The sequence below is a fragment of the Lineus longissimus genome, chromosome 3 (genome assembly GCF_910592395.1).
Source record: "Lineus longissimus chromosome 3, tnLinLong1.2, whole genome shotgun sequence".
NCBI lineage: Eukaryota > Metazoa > Nemertea > Pilidiophora > Heteronemertea > Lineidae > Lineus > Lineus longissimus.
In genome coordinates, this window is record NC_088310.1 from 3,003,136 (window position 1) to 3,023,448 (window position 20,313).

Consider the following 20,313-nt stretch of genomic DNA (forward strand, 5'->3'; position numbering starts at 1 on the left):
TTCCTCCAATATTTCCATGTCACCATATGTTAGCATCAAAGCGCATTATGGCCTGTTCACAGAAAGTTCCTGTGCATTGCAAAGTTTGCATATAGTTGTTTCAGAAATAAAAATCTCCACTTCAAATTTAAAGATGCTTCAGACTATTCACATTTATATAGGGTTTTTTTACTTAAAGGGTTAAAAGTGGCAATGTCTCACAGCCCCCTCACCATGTTTGCAAACAACCCTCTTCTGCCAGACAGCAGGACAAAGGGACCCTGGCGACACTGGGGTCAAGAGGAACAAACCCTTACTCAGAATCAGGGCTCAAACTGCCACACCAAATTTCGAAACACTCAAAGGGGTCGCTCAGCAAAAAGGGTCAGAACAAGTTGGGGCTGAACCAACCATGCAAAAGACTTGAACCCACATATTGCCCAGATCACTGCGCCGGTACCCCAAGGCCCCCACTTGAATGAGCGATGACCAAAAAGGTCTTAAACGGAGCTCGATTAGCAACAGTCTACCTCGACTCAGGAATTGCTATGCGTATTTTGATTGGCCCCTCCGACTGGGGGAGTTGGAGAAAAACTTGATGAAATAAGTGAGGTCTCCCATCCACCCAAAGACATGACTGAAAGACACAGAACTACATGTAGACCCATCTAAACTCTCCACCGAAGCCCATCAATAATCATGATGACAATAGACATAATAACGTGGTATGATGCTCATAAAAAGAAAATTATCGCGAGGCGGACGTCCTCAGAAATAAAAATGCGTCCATCACTGATGCATGTGCCATTATCAATACAGGCCAGAATGATAGGGTTCAATTGCAGAAAACATGGTAGCGTGTTGTCATGAATGAATTCGAAGTAGGAGTTTATAATGTTTTCCGGTCGCCATTTCATAGCCGAATGTTAATATGAGGTCAAATGCAATGCCACCTAAACTTACAATGAAGAAACGTGCCAGATTTCAGAAATTACGTTTTGAGGATCAAGTGCAAATTGTACAAAGGAGAGTGAATGAATCTCTTTATATAATGCCCCTAGGGAAGAACTGTTTAATAACGTCTAATTTTTGGTGGCTGTCAACTGCGACTCCGAGTTATGCAATTGAACACTACAACATCTGTAGAAACAAGACATGTCTATCAGAAGATTCATGAGGCACCAATCCACGCCGAATCAAAAGAATCATGAGGTACCAATCCTCGCTGGAACAGAAACATAAACACTAGCAGTGACACTGAAGGACCATTAGCCTGGAAATGTTCATAAGCTCAAGGGTTCTCCATGGCGCTGTGATCACCGTCCATAAAACGTGGAGGGCTTTTAGTATCGAGGGGATCCACACCGCTAGCAACTCTCCAGTCGTTCTTACACTCAAGAGAGACGTTTCACAACATACTCCCGACAAGTGAATGTTTTCTACGAATGCGCGTCATTTTGTCCATTTGTACGATTGCGACAGAAAAGTGGCTATGGAATTGTTTTTGTCAAAGCTAAGTCATGTTATTATGCATCTAGTGTTACAAGCTTCATTTTTAACGATTTTGTGTACTTTTTGCTAGCCGCTTGCAAACTAGCAAAATGACCTGGTTCACCAAGTTCAGACGCTCAAGGCGAACCGACTGATATTTTGCATCTGCCAAAACCACAAAACCAATCATTTCTAATCAGCTTATCGAAGAATGTCGTCTGATTAAATTGCGACATATGAATCAGACGCATATACTGCACCAATGCGCACACGATAAATTGGATATCTGCCATCGAGATCGAAAATGTTTTACTCCGAATCGGTCCATCAAAGAGATGGCACTATTTGCAATTAATATTACATACGGTATGAAATGAATCCTATAGCATTTCAAAGAGATATGTTTTGAAAAATTGCCAAAAAGCACCTTTTAGCATGGTAGTTTAGGCAAAAGAACATAGGACAGGTGATTCTGTTTCCCAACATTGTTCATAAAGTCTAAGATGACAGTTATGGAACCAGTATCCCAGAGGAGTGTGGATGCTGTTGACACTGCATGTGCAATTCTGAAATTTCACGGTCAGATTACCTGACTTTGGGATGAGCAGTCTCACAGCATGGAGAGGCCCCCCCCATCTCATACTTTACCTAGAATGAATTACTTTAGAATGAAAGAGACCAGTGACGCTCATCCCAAACCCGCCGACACAAAACGCGACAACCAGTTATAACAATCATGGCTATTGTGATAGGTCATTAGCAAATGAACGAGCTCTTTAACGAAGTATGAAACATTAGATTATGATTAGCCCATTGTCGTTAGCTAGGTCTGATGCGAACTTCGCCAGATGCTAAGTGCCGTCGAGTTCTAAGACGTCTGACGACTTCAGCAGTAGCTCTGCGGCATCCAAAATATTTTCCCTAATGAATGTCTTGGCAAAAAGCAATTGAGTGTTTTGAAAATATTGAATCAGTCTGTAATTTTGAATCAGACGGTGAGATATTTTCATCTGAATACGTTCTAATTATTTTGAGAAGTTACCATTATCAGTTTGGAGGCAGAAGTTTTGTGGTCCATTTTCACATTGTAAAAGCATCAAACTCAACAAAGTCCAGCAATAACATGCAAATATGACTAGTAAAATATTACATCTTGAAATACGAAAATGAGATCAGTCAATTAATATAACCCAAAATCCACAAATTATTTGATAAAATTACAGAAACTTGACCAGAACTTGGAAACAAATACACTCCCATCAAATAAACTTGAAAGGCACTTGGCTATTTCATTCTATTCTTATAACTCGCCAAGAAAAATTAAAACCACAAAGCGAGGGCAGTGCAAGGTTACCAAATATTAGTGCTGAGCCAGACCACTCAACAAGCTCTTACCCGTCCAAATATACCAGTGGTAAAACAAGTGCAAACAGTTAGGGACACACTTCCAAATCTGTCGAGTGAGGTTGGACAACTGGCCATTATGAAACGATACGATTCCACCCCAAAAGGATGAGTCAAACCACAGAAAAGATGCATTTTTGTGCAAGAGATTTTGAAAAGTGTGTTGATGCATTTTCTCAACAGTTCAACTGGGCCCTACAGCATGGTCTTGAAAAACATGCCATGTTTATTTTGCGAATTTTTTCTCTGCGGATGGTCCAAAATAACTGTTAATGGATCGCAATTTTTTCTCTCCATTTTTCTCGACAATGTGCATCAGCAATCTGATTGGCTGAATTGAAACGGTCAAAGTGGGGTCATAGATGATATTTCTTCCCCGCCTAGGTACCCTCAGGTGCTATCTCTAAGTGACACTTTGAAAGTATTGGCGATGGTTAGATCTGCCCACTTCATTGTCCGATTATTGAACTAGCTTTTTAAGGTCTTTACGCACAACAATAAAATGCCGTAAAGTTTGTTCCGATTTTTTTCTCGCGTGTCAATTTATGGTAAAAGTGCGTGTAGGAGCTTTACTCATATCACCCAGGGCCATTTGAGCATAATTATGCTGCATTAAAATTTCGAAAATTTGGCAAAAAAGTGAGAAAAAGTGCAAACAGATTTTTAGGAATAAATCCCATCAATTTTAGTTCTTGTTTATTGCTCGGGGCACTTTAGGTAAAAAAACAACGAGGGAGGTATAAAATGTAGCGTCCAAAGTAGATTGAAAACCGTGAAGAAAAAATTTGAACATCTCAAGAGAAAAAAAGAGTTCCCCAAAAAAACAATCCGATCCAAAATCCTATCACCCATGAGAAGATGATGTTGTTAAACTCAAAAGTTGCAACTATTTCAAATATTTGGCAGAAGAAATAAATCCTTCGCTAAGCCTAGTAAGGAGATTTGATTTTATTGAGCCAGAAATCGTCTTTGCTATGCAATGTGCATAAGAGTCGGAACACATCTACACTGCTGACTACATGCATCATCAATGACACCCAAAGCGTGTCTCAATCAAATGAGGCTGTTCGGAAGATGTGGCTGAAAGAAATGTAACCCTTTCATTGTTTGAGCCGTGTCTCGACCTGTGCCAGCCCTTGTGCCTTTTAGGGCAAGCAAAGGCCCCTTTTTTGTCATGAAGTACTATCTTAATTTTGAAAAAGATCATCAAAGACAGTTGTAAACTTGATAAAAAATCATCCAACCTTGGGTAAAACAGCATCATTCAACATGTGACCGGCCCCATCCATTGAAACACCAAAAAATTTGGGGCTTGGTCCAAACTATTGCCATTGGGTAAACTTATTTTGCCTTGGCAAAGAATGAGGCTTAAGATTAAATTTAATGAGGGTAGTAAGCTGAGAAAAAATAGACAAAATCATTTTAACAAATATCTTTGATGGGGTGCAGCACGTGATTATCTACCCTGGCAGACTTTGGGGATAAATTTAGATAGGTTGGATAAAAAGTTTTTAAAGGGCTTGGCTTGATGAATAGATGTAACTTCTTGACATCACAGGATGCTCCTGGCCGAGATTATCCGTGCGGATAAAAAACGTGATTACGGAAGACGCACGCCTCTGTCCGTGGTGGAGTTTGCACAAGTTCTTGTTGACGGCTTCCAAAATAACTTTACATGGGTTCGGTCCCCTGGAGCCGCATATCAATAAAGGAAGTGGACATTTTGTTTTGTGATTAGAGAAGTTATTTCAAAATCGCCAACTAATAAATTTCAGATCAGAAGGCAGAGCCGGTTTTTTTTAATCTTGGGACCCACAAAAGGGCCACGTCCACTATTCAATCGATAAAGGAGGTATAAAGTTAAAAGACAGAGTCCCTTTTCATTTCACTAATACCAAACTGGTCAGCCTGCGTTGACCCTGCCACCCTATAGTATAGTCCAATATGGACTCAATAGGCAAATCTCTCAAGAAAGATAGAAAGAAAGGAGGATTTCTGCTCTTACCTTCGATTGTCATCATCTGTCGTAACTCGCGGTTGAGCAGATCAAATCTTCTCTCCAAGTCATCTTCCTTTTCACTGAAAAGAGAACAGAGGAAAACAATGAGTATTTTCATCACGGTCCTTCTTCTAGACTGGAAGATGCCAATGCCAGATCTGACACCAGAGCCTGTGCTCCAGATCTGCCCACTCCCCGACACTGAGAGACTGGCCAGAAGGCTGAAAGGTGCACCATTGGTGACAAAGCTTTGGGGAGCAAGAGATGACAGGTTTATTAGAGACATTGGCCTGGTTCTGCAGTTGACCACAACAGAAAATCAAATGCTAAGAGGAAGAAGAAGTGCGCACAAACAGGTTAAACACCAAGCCAGTTATCAGGAAACTGGCTCTAACTTATCAAGAACCACAGTGGTTTCATCGTGTTAAGAAATAACCTACCCAGGGGCCACTCAGTAATGTGAGCTAAGACCAAAAAACAATTGAATTAGTAACAAAACCCTGATCTTTTGTGATAAATTGGATTCCAATAGAGAAATTAGTGCAGCCACTCTGTATAAGTGGCTTAGGAAGAACGTCCCCACCAACAGGAGAAAATGATTGGAGGAACCTGGTGTAGAAATGTCCTCTCTGGAAGCAGTCCCGGTAATGAGATAGTGAGAGTTACGAGAGGTATAATACCTTTATGCACCTTATTAGGAAGTTATTTTAGCCTAATTCAATGTTGATTGGAATGGACACAGAGGATTGCTGAGATTTAATATGCCATGGTACAGGGTGGTTCAAAATATACTAGAACAACCAGACACCAGTATCAGGTCATGAAGATTTGATATACTTGACCCAATTGGTTGACCACCTGGGTGTAATTAGACTTCAGCAACTGGTGAACTCGAGTAGAGAAAGCTGCGGTGACCGTCACCAACGAGTGACTTTTGATGCATGCGATAGTCATCGACAACTTCTGATGCATCACAGAACCAACCCATATGACTCGCCTGCTAATAACTTGCACTTACTAAGGGCCACAGCCACAATAGGTCAGGGTGGGACTTGGACCCATGGCGTTCAGATCATGAAGCCGAGACCTCCACCGCTACCCCACTCAGATTTCAATAAAGTCTAACAAAAGCACAGTCAGCGATCTCAACTTGCTCAAAACCGCACCAGCCAAAGGTGACTGTTTACACTTCAGCGGACATTGTTCGAGCCCATTTCTCCAAAATGACCTAAATGGATACAAAACAATGCTGTGCTAAACTCGGCCATCCCTCGCTTTGTCTGAACCATTAGCGAAAATATCACTATTGAAGTCTCCCTGCAGCTCTATGGGACCTGATTCAATGAGTCGGTATTTGCCGAAAGCGATTGTGTGGAGATCTCGGACATCGTAGACACCATGTCAATCAAAGATAGAGACAGACCTACATCCTGTCAATAATGTTTGGTAATGTTTGATCGGGAGTCTATAGAAGCGATGCTGTAAGGGTTGTTAGAGAAGTGACAGAAACATACCAAATCGCCTGATTGTAATATTTGAATCTGCCGGCAGTTGCAGAAAATCTGGTCAGAGGATTTGTCCAACAGACTTGGAGAATTCTAGCCAACTAAAAGGATATAAAGAGATTGTGCAAGATGGTTGTTTTACTTGAGCAGATTTTCTGTTTTAGCCAAAGGTTTCAGGGTCAGCAATGATGCAGAGCAGAGCCCCTGGTGGTTATGAATACGAAGTTCATCCAACAGTTTGAGGTGAAACACTCAAGACTTACTGAAAAGACATATCGCAAATTGTTCAAAGAGTTCGTGCGGTGTTTTTTATTAGCCAGTTGATTCAGAGCAACACACGGTACAGGGTATTCCCTTTCAAATGGTTTGGAACTGCTGCTAGTTGCACATTTGTGTAAGTGTAGAATCGTCAGGCCAACACGAGTCGGGCCAGACACAAGGGTTTGAGTAAACCTCCTCATGCAGTTGAAGCCGCGTCAGAGCTGCAGCACTGGGTCCACCGCGTGCCGTTTGCTGCATACTTCAGCACAACCTCACAACCAATCGCAGAAAGTCAAACAGTCCTCACTGCGGAGTCGGTGTCAACTGGCCTATTTTCAAAATGAAGTATGTTGAACCAATGTCTCTCAATTGCTCTTTGGTATTTGATAGGTGCAATATTGACTTGTGAATTTGTCCTTGTGTGTGCGCCGTTTGGCGATGTTTGGTCACTTCATATCAATTCATTTTCCTTTCGATAAATATTTCATAAGAAGGTGTCCGCTTCCCGTCATAACGGGTAATTTGTTAATTAGTCAAATGAAATCTGGACGGTTGATTAATTTTTCATACGCTACAGGCTTTGCAATTTCTTGGCATGTTTTTCATTGAGAAAAGTGAATGCACCAGCGATGAATTACTGACAATATTCCTCTTATGACCAAGATGGCTGCCGTTCACAAAATCCTTAATGACTAATCTGTTAATCTACAGTCGAAAAACACAGAAGTTCAACATTTTGGCAAATACGTGAACCCAGAACTACAAGAGTATTAGGCGTATATAGGGACCTAAATTAACAAGATTTGACCACTTGTAGTTCTTGAGTCGCGTCGTGACACAGTTCAACCTTCAGGTTGTTTTCCTAGCTAGAAAAACAGCACCCAAGTGCAGAAACTTTCCCAGCAAATTCAGTCAAACTTTCACTCAATTTTACCAATAAAACACACAATTAAAAGCACATTGACAGGCAGCCAAATGAAGTGAAAACAGCCAGAACAGGAGCATTTCAGTGCATTTCCAAATGTAAGCAACCAAAGTGTTTAAAACCACAATAGTCAAAATGACACATAATAGGCAGTGTCAAAACAATATGCAATATTGACACAAAACAACTTAAAGTGCTCAGCTAAGCCTGGACATGTCCTCTTAATTTGACCACACAGCCGAGTTGTTTTTCTAGCAAAAGTCACTTAAATCTGTAGAAATTGCTTAATTATTAGGGAAGGTAATTAATTTGGTAAACTGTTTTCAGGACTTTTGCGTATCAAAACGACCAGAGTGTTGTGGTTCAGCCCACTGGTTTGGGGACACTATGGGTCTGATGGTTACGGTCCATTTAATTTAATCCTGTTAACGAATTCTAAATGGGCACATCACCTTCTGGAGAGGTCAGGATCAGGAAGGGCCAGCCAAAATCTGATGGTGATCGTAAAACCAATGTTGCCAGGAAGGGGGCGGGAGAATGAGATTAAATTATAGTATCTTCTTGATACAACCAAGCCCCCCTATAACCCCATTCCTTAGGCTAATAAGTACTTCTGAGATCACAGACACTGATGCTGTGCGGCTTTCATGTAGGCTGCTCCTCAACCCCACTTAGTCTGTGTACAGTGCTGATGACACGTCTTGCCCAAAACCCTCCATAGAGTTCAGAACTTTCAAAACCTAAGGTGACTTCACCTCAGTCATGCAGATATGAAGCAATTGACAACAATTTGAAGGATGGGTGATTCAAAAGTCTTATTACCATGCAATTATGGTTTGATGGAATAATTTGAACAATATGGTGAAGATGGTGTGAATGGCCCCAAAAGTGGTTTCAGCAAAATATCGAAGACACAAACCACGGGGTCCATCTGCTAAACTGAATAACAAAACACACAAAAGACCCCAGTCGCCAAAAACTCAATGACCGAAGTGCCGTCCAGTGACTCGCAGTGTAATTAAAATGCAATTAAAACTCCTCATTAGTGACTAAACGGGGCGGGTCATTATTCTGCGATTGTCTCCAGACAGGGCCCCTGCTTGGGAGCACTCTGAGGTCCTAATTAAAACAGAATTTATCAAGATGTTTCATATATTGACCCATGGTGCCCTGATACAGGCGTCGGGCCAATCAAGAGTGTGGATGATATGGGTTGTTGAAGCAGCATCTCTGGACTCCATGTGATTGGCAACATGGCCATTCTTCTCTGAACTCCTGCCAGGGCGACAGGAGACAGAAATCATTAACCTTGGATGGCAGGACAAAATGAAATGTTAGTCAGTATTTTGGTAAAGTCTAAAATCCTGGGAGGTAATCAATTTGTCCTTTCCATGTCCGTTTTGATCATGATAACGGGACAGACGTTTATCAGATGAACTCAACTATCTTGTCATCCCATAATTGGTTAAAAGTTTCCAATCTTCCCACCATGTGGTTGTTAATTTGTGGCCAATTAGACAGACATCTGAGTTGATAGGGTTAACCCTTCAAACCTGATGCAAATGATCTACCAACACATTCTGGTACCAATTTTCAAACACAAAGACTCAAGGACCTTAACCTTTGCGTTTCATGGCATGGAGGGCCAAACCAAACCAAAATTTCTGCACTGAAATACACTTATTTCGAAGATGCAGGGCCAGTTGGCACCAAGCAAAGTCTCAAGAAAAGTGTTTTTTTGAATCTACCTAAAATCACAACTTTGTTCAAACATTGTAGGTCAGGTCGCACTTAAAATCAAACTATTAGACAATTAAAGATGCTGCTGATCACCGTTTCTTAATTAAGGTATCAGGTTGTGAGGAGTCTGACCCTCTCAGGCGAGCACGAGGCTCGAACGTGATAGCCTAGAAGAAAACGTCCCGGGGGATGCGAGCATATTCCTTCCAGCACTTGAAAGCAATCGCGTACGGCACACGACGCTCCACCAAGGGACATGTAGTACGGATTAGAGCTGAACTTGCCAGGACCCAGATGCATGCGACAAAATTGTCATTTCTAAAGTTTTGTTGTCCAGCTTTTTATTTCGTAAGCTAATTACGAGGGTTTTGTTGTAAGAACAAATAGAGTTGCTTGGCCAGGTTGAAGGGGTCAACCAATTACGGCATGTAATACAATATGAAGGCAAGAAAAGATTTAGGAGGATGATTTCACCCCATAATTGGAAAATGATCGAATCTTTTGGAGAAGATAGTGGGGGAATGCTTTAAGTTGTTTGAAGGATTAATGTTATATTATGAAGTGAAATTGATTGAGAAGCATTTACCATGGTTGGTCAGTTTTGCATATGGAGACGGGCTTCCTTCATCAGAAGGAAATCCCTAAATTTCTAAAGGGGCCGTGTTCATTCATTTTGAAGTGAAGTGAAGGTAGCCAAATTATGGAAAACATAGGTAATGGTTTTGCCAAATGGGCTGAAATGGAAGTTGAAAATGAGCAAAGTTACAGCTTTAAGCTTCGAAAACAGTGCAGTCATTACATGTATCATCAAAAAATTAACCTTTCACGTTGCATTCAGCGTTCCCTTTAGCAAGCTGGTCACATCATCAAATTTAAATGACGTCTTTGTTAACGAGAAGATTAATTCTTTCCACCCCATTAAGGTGTAGTCAGCCCAAAAATGTACTTTTTTACCCATCATTTATTTTTTTACTCATCGGACAAAATGAAGTGTGCCTGAAGACTTTGAAGATGAACATCATAAAGATTCGCGTAAAATGCTGTGCCGTTTTATCAAAGTCCCGCACACGCTCGCTGACAATAGTACGCACATCTTCGCATAACCGACACACGAGCAACACACTGCACGTCAAAATGTGCTACGGGTGTTTTCACTTAAGCAATTAGAAAAAATTAAAAGACCAATTTGATGATTTTTTACAGTGAGGCAAATTTACGAATCATTCAACTTTTCTCCGATCATTTTATTCCTCTGAAGAATTCACAACTGAATTCACATAAACTGCATTATCTTTGCTTCAAATATTTCAAAACATCCTCCTGGGTTGTAAAGAATTTTTATCATTAATTTTATCCCCTATTGAACAAAGTTAAACCAAATGGAAAATTAAAATTCATCGTTTTTTGTTGTTTCCTATTTGATTTTGAGAGGAAATCAGGTTGCGTAAAAATTGACATGGTAACACATCAGTCCATTGTTTCTACATTTAGGCCTCATATAGAAGTGGTGGTCTCACATACAAACAAATGCAGTACAATTATCCCTACACCCATTTCTTAGCATATTTATTTAAAACAAATGTCATTGGGAGTCATTCTTTTAAGCTAACACATGTCAAATTTCAACAAACTTTGCCACGCGTCTCAAGACTTAAGGAATAATTAGAATGAAATAATGAATGGTAACAAGCCAGCACTGCTATGATTATTACTAAAATATCCTGGTCAGTGTCCCGCAGATGAGGGCAGACCCACCAATTGTGCGCACAAAATATCTCTGTGTCCTGTCTCATTATATCATTAGTGGATCTAATGGAAACGCCAGGATTCTCAATGGACGAAAAATACGTCCAACTGCCAAGTTGTACAGATTTGAAGTCAAGCCTTTTTTTCACAAGGGGTCCTAACCTCACGCCCTAGGGCCTCGGGCCATGCGGTTCACCACACACCTTCTGTATTATTTCGAATGGTTGGTGGTCATGTCCGCCATTTGCCGCTAATTAAGCAGGGCTGTAATTAAGGGAGGTTCGTTATGGCTGAAGCGGATGGTGCATACGACAAGTGAAGAAGCATGCTGGGCCAAATTATACTTCCTGGTGAAATACTGTGCCTGCACTCCGCAAGATTCTGCCTCTGTTCCAACAAGGACAAAGGGCAGCAGGTTCAGTCATACCATCAAAGCAGGCTTGTCGATGACGTGCATAGCACATCATGTCAGTTTGTCACAAGTCTCCACCTGTCTTCATCAGAGGGCTATAGGCTTTTAAGACACAAGTTCACTATATGAGCGGATAAAAGTTTGCCCACAGTTGATAAAGGGTTAGCATAAATTAGCTCTAATTTGATGAAATTTCGTTCAACCATTGACAGAATATGATATGGTGGGGTACATTTTAACATGTTTTTGATTTATCATTGGAGGCAGCATTTAGAACTGGGGTGATGGGGTAACCTCTAATAATAGCCAGATTGTAAAACCTCAAATGAGATACTTGTGGTCCAATGAAACCTCACTCAAAACGTGATGAAGGGTGCATAATTGTAAACCTACAGCTTCGGCATCAATCAAACCCGCCGTGATCACCACCGATAAAAGCCTGCCACCGCCAGCTTCCTTATCTCAGCGATGCCGTCCCCATCATAGTGGCAACTCAGCCCCGGGGTAGACCTGTCCATGGCGTTGTTGAACAAAAACAAAACCCTGATCCGCACCGTTTATTCATCTGTAAAACCCCGACGAATCACACAGAATATCCATTTGGATACGCGCTGTCAAAATATTGTCCTCTCCGCTTTGATCTTGGCATATTTTTCCGTGATAAGTCAGGTTGAAGATGAGGCTAATGGTAAGATCACGGAGGTGAAGTGATTGGCTTAATGATGAACGAACATGAAGAAATGACAGCCATACTTGTTGTAAATTGACATTTTTCATAACTTCTTCACGCTCTTGATATTTTTATATCGAAAATGTTTAGGACTTCTAAAGTGTTGTCTCTTTTTCATTACCAGTGTGGACGCTTCATAACTTGCAGGCACATACCTCCTTTTGAAGAAACCCTAAATGGAAAATCACCTTTTGTTTTAGAAAACAATAAGTCAATACTACTAAGTTTGAATCCAATATATGTATGTTGAAACAAGGTTTAGAGTTTATTGACTCATTCAGGCTTAATACAAGTGCTGCCACCTGGCAGTAGTCTGTTGAACTGGAAGCATCTGACATGGCCACTGACCATGCACCCAAAGATGCTCTAAATACTGACACCCTTCCCAGGAATTTTGTGATTTGAGGACACATTGCCAACACGATATAGCAAAGTTTGGCTCTCAAAACTGTTCCAGCTGCCAGCTGTACTGACTGGTTAGAGTAACATTCTAACTGGAGCAGCTGGGGGGAGGCTTTCCAATGAAGAGGATGATTAATGACACAATGACAGAAATGACAGACTCTGAACATTTTTCACAATTTCAGTCATCAAAACAAAATTTCACAGATTTCTGGAGAAATATTTTAATGTAGGAGTATGTCATGCACGATTGATATTCGGATTAAGGTTGAAATATTGGCCTGTTTGAGAAATGAAAAGTATAGCATTGTATTCACACTGGTGATAATAGCAAATTTCAAACATGTTAATGGAACACTTTCACTATATTTGGGTGTCTTTCATTGATTTTTAGAAACTAATACAAATGAACAAAACAATTTATTTCATGATTCATATGAAACTCGCCAAAACTATTGTGTACTCAAATCACTTTGATAATTTTGTAAATTAGTGATAAAGACATCATGGGTCACGACACTGAGGAGAGTGCGAGAGAACGGTGGAAGAATCAAGGCAAAAACATCCCCAAAAAAGTTTTCTTTTGCCCAATTGAAACAAATGCCAGTATTTCAATAGCAAAAGGCCAAGTTGCGTGTATCAACATGATCACAATATCATATCAGATACTGGTATCATCCAACTGTTCAACCAAGTGTATAACGGTATCAGGATGAACCCGGATCAAGACCAGAAGAGAGCAGTGGCAGGAATTGATCAATCTGGAGATTTTGGCATGCAATATGCCATCATTGGTAAGATTTCCTCACAAGGAGATAATTGAAATTGTCCAAGTGAATGATGGGAATAAGTCGACATGGCAATCAAAAGGGGCAATGGCCTTTTTCCGAGCTGGGACTGATTTCAAAATCCAGAATCATGTTTCTCTACAAGTTTCCCCTAAAACTGAATAATATTCAAAGAAACCATCACTCTGCGCGATGTCAACACAACAATAGCACAATCTACTACATCAAATAACTGCCTCCAGCTACCTTTAATGAACTATTTTTCATATTTCAACATCTTGTAATATTTTTCACAGCCAAGCAGGTGGCTTGTACATTCCTGTGAACAATTTTTTAATTGGTGCTGTACATCGAAAATACATACACATCTTGTTAAAAATCTCATCAAAACAAGCCTCAAGGTTTGATAAAACTGAAATATGTCGTATTTTCTTACCTCTGGCCGGAGGAAAGAAACTATTACATTGTTCAATGATTATTTCTTTTTTCACTTAGAAAATATCTAGTTTCTCTTTGGGAGAGCAATTAACTTGTATGGCAAAATGTCTCCATCTTGTCGGTTTGAAATTAGCAAGAAATGTTACCATGCAAGAATGGCCACCACAGCCTGGTCTAGAGTACAAGATTTCTGATCACGAGTTTCAGGGTTTGAATCCCTTCTAAGTTGCTTTGATCATCTTTCCACGTGAGAGTCCGAGGGGTCAGGTGATGCACTTTAGTAGCACTGTAGGATGCTGAATCGCTTTGAGCGGGGATAACTTGGAAAACTACTGGGTTACAAATGCCAAACTTTTAAAACCTAAGTCTTCTGAGTAGCCCACTTAAAGTAATAGACATATCTGAAACTTGGTAATCTCTTCTGAGATATCAACATCTCACTCAGAGCTGCACCAAACTGACCCATGCCGCCCATCAACAAGCTGCAACTTATCCCCACCCACAAGGTGTAATAAATCGCTGACACAGCACATTTCTTCGGGTCAAATTGACCAAACCGAGTACCATAACCATAACTGTATAAAAACAAACATCGGCCGCCCAAAGATGCTTCCGGCGTTGTCCATTATGTAGATATCACAATAAATGAATAACACCCCGGCCTGGTTGTACGCACTACACTTTTAATCCTCGCCTTTGTCCCCCGATGAGCAGTTTGTTGATCAATTACGCACTTAGATTTGGACAAATGCGGTTTAGAGGTGGACAAATTGGCAGGTAGCCTAGCGCTGGGAATAACGGGAAAGACCCCAAAAGATTTCTGGGTGAATCTTCCCATTGTGAGCAACAATAGATGACAACAATTACAACAAACTGTCGGTATAGATGGTCGTAATCTTCAAACATTGGCCGAGGCCTACAACGACCACGTTATACTGGTTACCCGGCTCAAGGCGAGGTACGGCTGCTGGATTACCTTAAATACCACCGTAGGGAAACGTAAATACAAAGAAATATTGTTAATCAATATGATCTTAGATCTGGCAATGAGCTGTTGGCACCTTTCATTTGGATGGAAAGGCTGGAAACTTACTGTGGCAATCGCTACTTCTAAGAAAGTTTTGTTGCGAAAGATGCCTTGTGTAGCTCATGGTCAATCTCTCTGGCAGAGTTTTAGATGTGGCAATGAGGTGTTGGCATATTTCCTTTGGAGAGAGCATTCACCAACGCTGTCATCATTGACTTTATCATGTTTATGCAGATCATAAGCGGTAGATTGCAGCGTAGATCTAAGTATAAAAGACAATCGCGAACAGATGACTAGTGGATATTCCGGATCCATTTGGTGTTACCATGGTAACGCAACAACAGGATTTGTCCCCTCTTAATAGCTTGTCACATCAAAGATGATGCCAAATATTGTTAACGCTTGTACACATTTTTGCCAAATTCACCATCAAAGTCAAGAAGCAGTACAGGGTAAAGAGTAAGAAGACATTTCAACTTACAGTATATTGAGCTGCATCTGCCGGCGGATGAGGGCATTCTTCTTGTTGACCAGGACAAACCATTCCTGCATCAACCGCTCCTCATCCTCCTTCCGACCTGAAAAACAAAATTTCCAGAAATTTAGCAAACTTTTTCAGACAGATAGCAAGTTTGTTGAAACAAGTAACAGTAACAGTGACAGTAACATTTTGAATTTCCCAACTGAGTTAATTTGTACTGAAATAGACTTCTGCCATTGGGTCGACATATATACAAATACTATAAAGACAAAGTTTCAGCATATTTGTGAGTGAAATAAATTTCAATGGAAGACTCATTGAATTATCACCGCCCCCCCCCCCTCCCGCCCTAACACAGACAAAACAAGAGCCAGACAGACAGTTGACATTTCCATTAAACATTGAGATTTTCGCGTCACCTACCAAAAACATGAAAGTCAACAAGTCAGAAACAACAAAATTATGACAGTCCATTTTGAAAATAAGTCCAGAAAACGAAATGAAAATGACAGAGAGAAAACTCAGCGTGCTTTCCTTTCTGCTTGTCACAGCCATCTGATCAAAGCGAGGAAAACTATAGCCAGATCATAAACAAGATGGGAAAAATATGCAACATTAGTGTAATCTGTATTTCAGTAATCTGATTGTCAAAATGTAGGAAATAAGAGCCTAAGTTAAGAAGCTTGGCTCCCATATCACAGAGGCCCGATATAGTATTAATATGATCTCTTGAGCTGGATCGGGATATACTACAGCGGGTATATACGCTATGGGAAGATCAGAGCGTGTATTTTTGCAACATTTCATGATTTCGAATCAAAGGTTTAGCTGCCTGGTATGCAAATCACCTAAGGACGTAAATTCTACCTTTTTTAAAATGATCTTATTTGAAGGACACTTAATATTTGAGAAATATTTAGCATATTTTATAGGGTTTTTTTGGAGTGAATTGGCCTTGAAGGAAGAGTGATCATGTACCCTACAACTCCTTCAACCCACAAGGAGAACCTGGTATCCACCTCAAACAAATCAACCTCAGCTAAGGCTTAACATATTTTCGGCTCCAGAAAATGTTGCCTCCATTTCCCAAGTTTATTCTCAATTTCAAAGAATTTGATCTAATGAGGGGGGGTGCAACTCCCCTGAATCCACACATAGGGTTTATGATGAAAACATTCAGTTTCTGATGTTGTCGAATAGGGCAAACATGTCAGAACATGTTGATATTTCAAAATATCTTCAGGCCATACAATTTCAAGCCCTAACTATCAAACTTGGCAGGCCCTTTGGTGGTTGAGAAGAGCTGCAGACAACTATGACATGCCTCATAAAACCCTGAGGATCAGATCAAAATGACACCTTCGTCCCTTGGCAAAATTAAATCCGACCAACAATTTGAGAACAAATACCCAACAGGAGGTTAAGGGCTATGAATATTATTGGAATTAAGAAATGTCAACGAAATCTGTCTCCTTTGGGGGATTTAACATAGGCCTGGTCGTGGAAAAAGTTTTGACAAGAGAAGCATGTGCACCCGTCCCTTCCAAGTTCTGACAACCACTTCAACTTTGAGATTGAACTATACAGCTCTATCAAATAAGAGGGTTAAGATTCTAACACCATTAGAACCATGTCATCATCTATAAAACACTTTTGCGATCAAAGACGCGATTTCTACTTTTTTCATCGTAGAAAACATGATGGCATTTGCCTCAAGAACTTAAACACCGTTAATGGGCCCAATAATCGCAGCCAAGGAAACCGGCACATCAGCTACCGGTAACACTCCAGGCACTGGACAACTCTAAACAAATCGCGTATAATAAGTATATAGATAGAAACTTCTGTATACATACACCGATGAAGGACTTTAGAAATCTGGTTAACAAAGGCCAATATGATGGCTAGGGGGTATGGTTTGGTAGGCCCAGGAATGCCTATAAAGTGGTGAATTGATTTGAGATGAGCCATAGGCCTGGCACAATTTGACGAGCTGTCAATCACGGGAATCAGGAATATTTTATACTCTATCAAATTTCTTACACCCTTGTCCAAGGCTTTCTCTACATGAATTATCTTATTGCTTTTCTAGCTGAGATTGCCAATTCATTGTCCTGAAAATGGTCCAAATACTTCAGACTTCTCAAGATTCATACCGGTAATATAATTCAAAGTTTTTTAATCTTTTATCTATTCTTTGAGTCTATCATTTTGCTCACATTTCTCTGGAGATTTCTTTATGAAACTGTGTAGAAACAACAGAAAAATTGAAATACATTTCTTAAGTTGTTATCAATATCCACCTCCATAACTCCAGGATCAGAATACCGGTCATGTTTTGGCTCAGACGAAGTGGTCAGATTTAGCCATATCTGCGGATAGGGTGGCACTTGGGAATTCAGTAAGCAGTTTAGGTGGATAAGAACAATGTATCTTTCCACTTCAGAGCCAGAGATCAACATTTTAACAGATATCTGGTTAACAGGCAGAAATGATATCACCCTTAATAGGCCTAGAAAAGATTGGCAAAACAGCTAAGTTGAGATAACCCATTAGTTAAAGAATGATGGTGTAGTGGTGATAACGTGGTTCAATGCTAGGAGGTGCCAGGCCCAATCCTCATCACAATAGATATGAGGATTCTTCATACATGTATGCTATGATTTAAAAAAAAGCATTAAGCTACATTTCCGCAAAACAATTACTGGCCCAAAACTCAAATCATATGTACAAAAGGAGATGAGAAATAGACAAAAACAAATAGATAACATTCTTATCATTGCCAACTGTCTTATCTCGGGTCTGAGCTCTCATCACCTGGGAATTATGGAATCCTTACACAATGTGGTACTACCCGATCAAAATTCCGAGCCGAATCATCACGGCTTTATCTCGCCCGCACGATAACGTTATATGGATTCTTCAAAACATGAAACATTAGTTTTGATGTCTTATTCATAACAAGTGCTGCATCAGTCTAGCGGTGGCATCATTTCATTTGCCCTTACAAGGAGAAAATACCATGGCCTTTTCAAATCCAGGCAGAAGTAATTATGTGTACCATTTCTAGATATGGAGAGAGCACAAAAAGACCGCACTAATCCTACCACCTCTTCAGTTATAGGTGGCAGCACTTACCATCGTTCATTGCAGAGCGTAATTCCCGCTCCAAAATGTCCGCAGTCTCGTCGATTTGTTTTTGTTCTCTCTCTAATGCAGACATTTCACTGTTGACGTATTGGCTGGTGTCAAGCAGAGGCTGAAAATGAAATGAAAGTAATGATACAAAAGTATACTTTCGGATTTCACTTCTGCACCGATATTTCAACAAGTAGCCTCCAAGTAAGAGAAGACTTAAGAAATGACTTGATACCTATCTACGATCGAAAACTGCTTCATAAACTAAAAAGAAACGTTTTCTCCATATTTCCCTGATGAAAAAAATACGTTTCCCCGGGGAAAAAATTTCGTGCATAAGAATAAGTGAGTTGATGGAGGTAGGAGAAAAATAACCCTTGTTTTCTAAGTTTCTGCTCGAGAAAACTACGATGCAAAAATGTACTTAATTTAGGAGACATTTAGTGTAGATTCCAGTCTAAGATTGTCTCAGGTACTGATACAGAGTATGCACCGATGTACAGGCAAATGTACATGGCATCCAAGTCTTTCAGTTGGAACTGACAATAAATGATATACGAAAAAGTAAAACAAAGCAGAGATCAGACGGTAGCTGATCTTTTCTGAGCTGGGTATCACCAGTTGCTGGAGGCTGCAAGATGCTGTCGCGTGTATATACTTCGGTATATTTGAACAAAAAGATGCTAAGCCTTCTTTCGCCGATGATAATGCCGGTATCGGTGTCACATTTAAAACATGGATAAGCCCACCCCGGGCTGCGTATGCCCCTACAGCAATTGCAGGTGGATAAAGTGGTCTATGATGCTGCACTGACGATCGCAGCATCTTTGGATGCTGATCTTTGAAGCTTATGCCCACAAGCTGATCAACTATAGGCCTAGTGAACGACACCGGTAATAACTTAATGAATGACAATACTGCTTTTGGAGGCCTTTCTAAAAGAACAACTGATACTTATGCTTGTTCATTTATTCCATTTATATGCTAAGTTACAAAGCCTTTCCAATCACTCCGAGAGTAGTGTCTACCATAACAGCATTTAATTGTTTTCCCTCTAATCTTAGAGTTCTTGGTACCTTTATTGCACAATGTCCCTTCAAAGCAGAGGCACCAATACTTACATCATCAGGGCTCTGTACTTTAGGAATGAGAACATCGTCAGTCTCCGAATCTGAGGAGCCATCATTCTCACCATCACTATCAAGAAACTGGTCCACGTGAATGGTCTTGCGATCTAAAATGCAGAAATTCAGTCTTACAACTTCTCATATGAACTGGTGATTTAACCACTTTGCAACAGACTGCTTTTTTGGTTCAGTATGTAACCTGGACCTCTCTCAAAACAAAAGTTCTTTTTCAGATTTCAGTATTTGGTTTTGGGAGCAATTGTTGCATGCTACTACAGTTGGGTCTCAATTATTGTCTTTGTATTCAGCCAGGGAGGTCGAGTCCATCCCAGGCTACTCATATTTCTGGATTGGGTCTTTTGCTTGCCTGCACCAGGTACACAGAATCTTTGATTTAATGTCCCATTCACATTTCTGATGATTTCTGGTGACAACTCGAAATACCTTTTGGGGATGTCAGTGACTGGCGTTTCTGCTGTGACTCACTGCCAATGGACAAACTCTTTGGACGACCAGTGGGGTTATCCTGGAAAGATATCAAAATGACCCATGTTAAAAACACCATTATGGTGGGCGGTGTGGGGGGGGGGGATGAACTGCCCCACATAGTAACAAAATTTGTTCAGACACAAACGGGTTAACAACTACCCACTTGCACTGATCATCTAAACAAATATTTGTTGGCCAAAACATCTTCACAACTAAAAGTCAATAAATCCA

The 20,313-nt window shown here is 40.4% G+C and overlaps 1 protein-coding gene across 4 annotated transcripts in view; it reads right to left on the reverse strand.

The window, feature by feature from the left end:
* LOC135485378 (EH domain-binding protein 1-like) overlaps window positions 1-20,313 on the reverse strand; it is an 88,996-nt gene that overhangs the window by 28,433 nt on the left and 40,250 nt on the right. For all 4 annotated transcript variants that reach the window (XM_064767350.1, XM_064767352.1, XM_064767351.1 and 1 more), the window contains 5 exons: window positions 20,038-20,119; window positions 19,588-19,700; window positions 18,467-18,587; window positions 15,329-15,425; window positions 4,880-4,953 (listed from right to left, as the gene is read on the reverse strand). In XM_064767350.1, coding sequence (XP_064623420.1) covers window positions 4,880-4,953; window positions 15,329-15,425; window positions 18,467-18,587; window positions 19,588-19,700; window positions 20,038-20,119 — 487 coding nt within the window. The remainder of the gene's footprint in view (window positions 1-4,879; window positions 4,954-15,328; window positions 15,426-18,466; window positions 18,588-19,587; window positions 19,701-20,037; window positions 20,120-20,313) is intronic.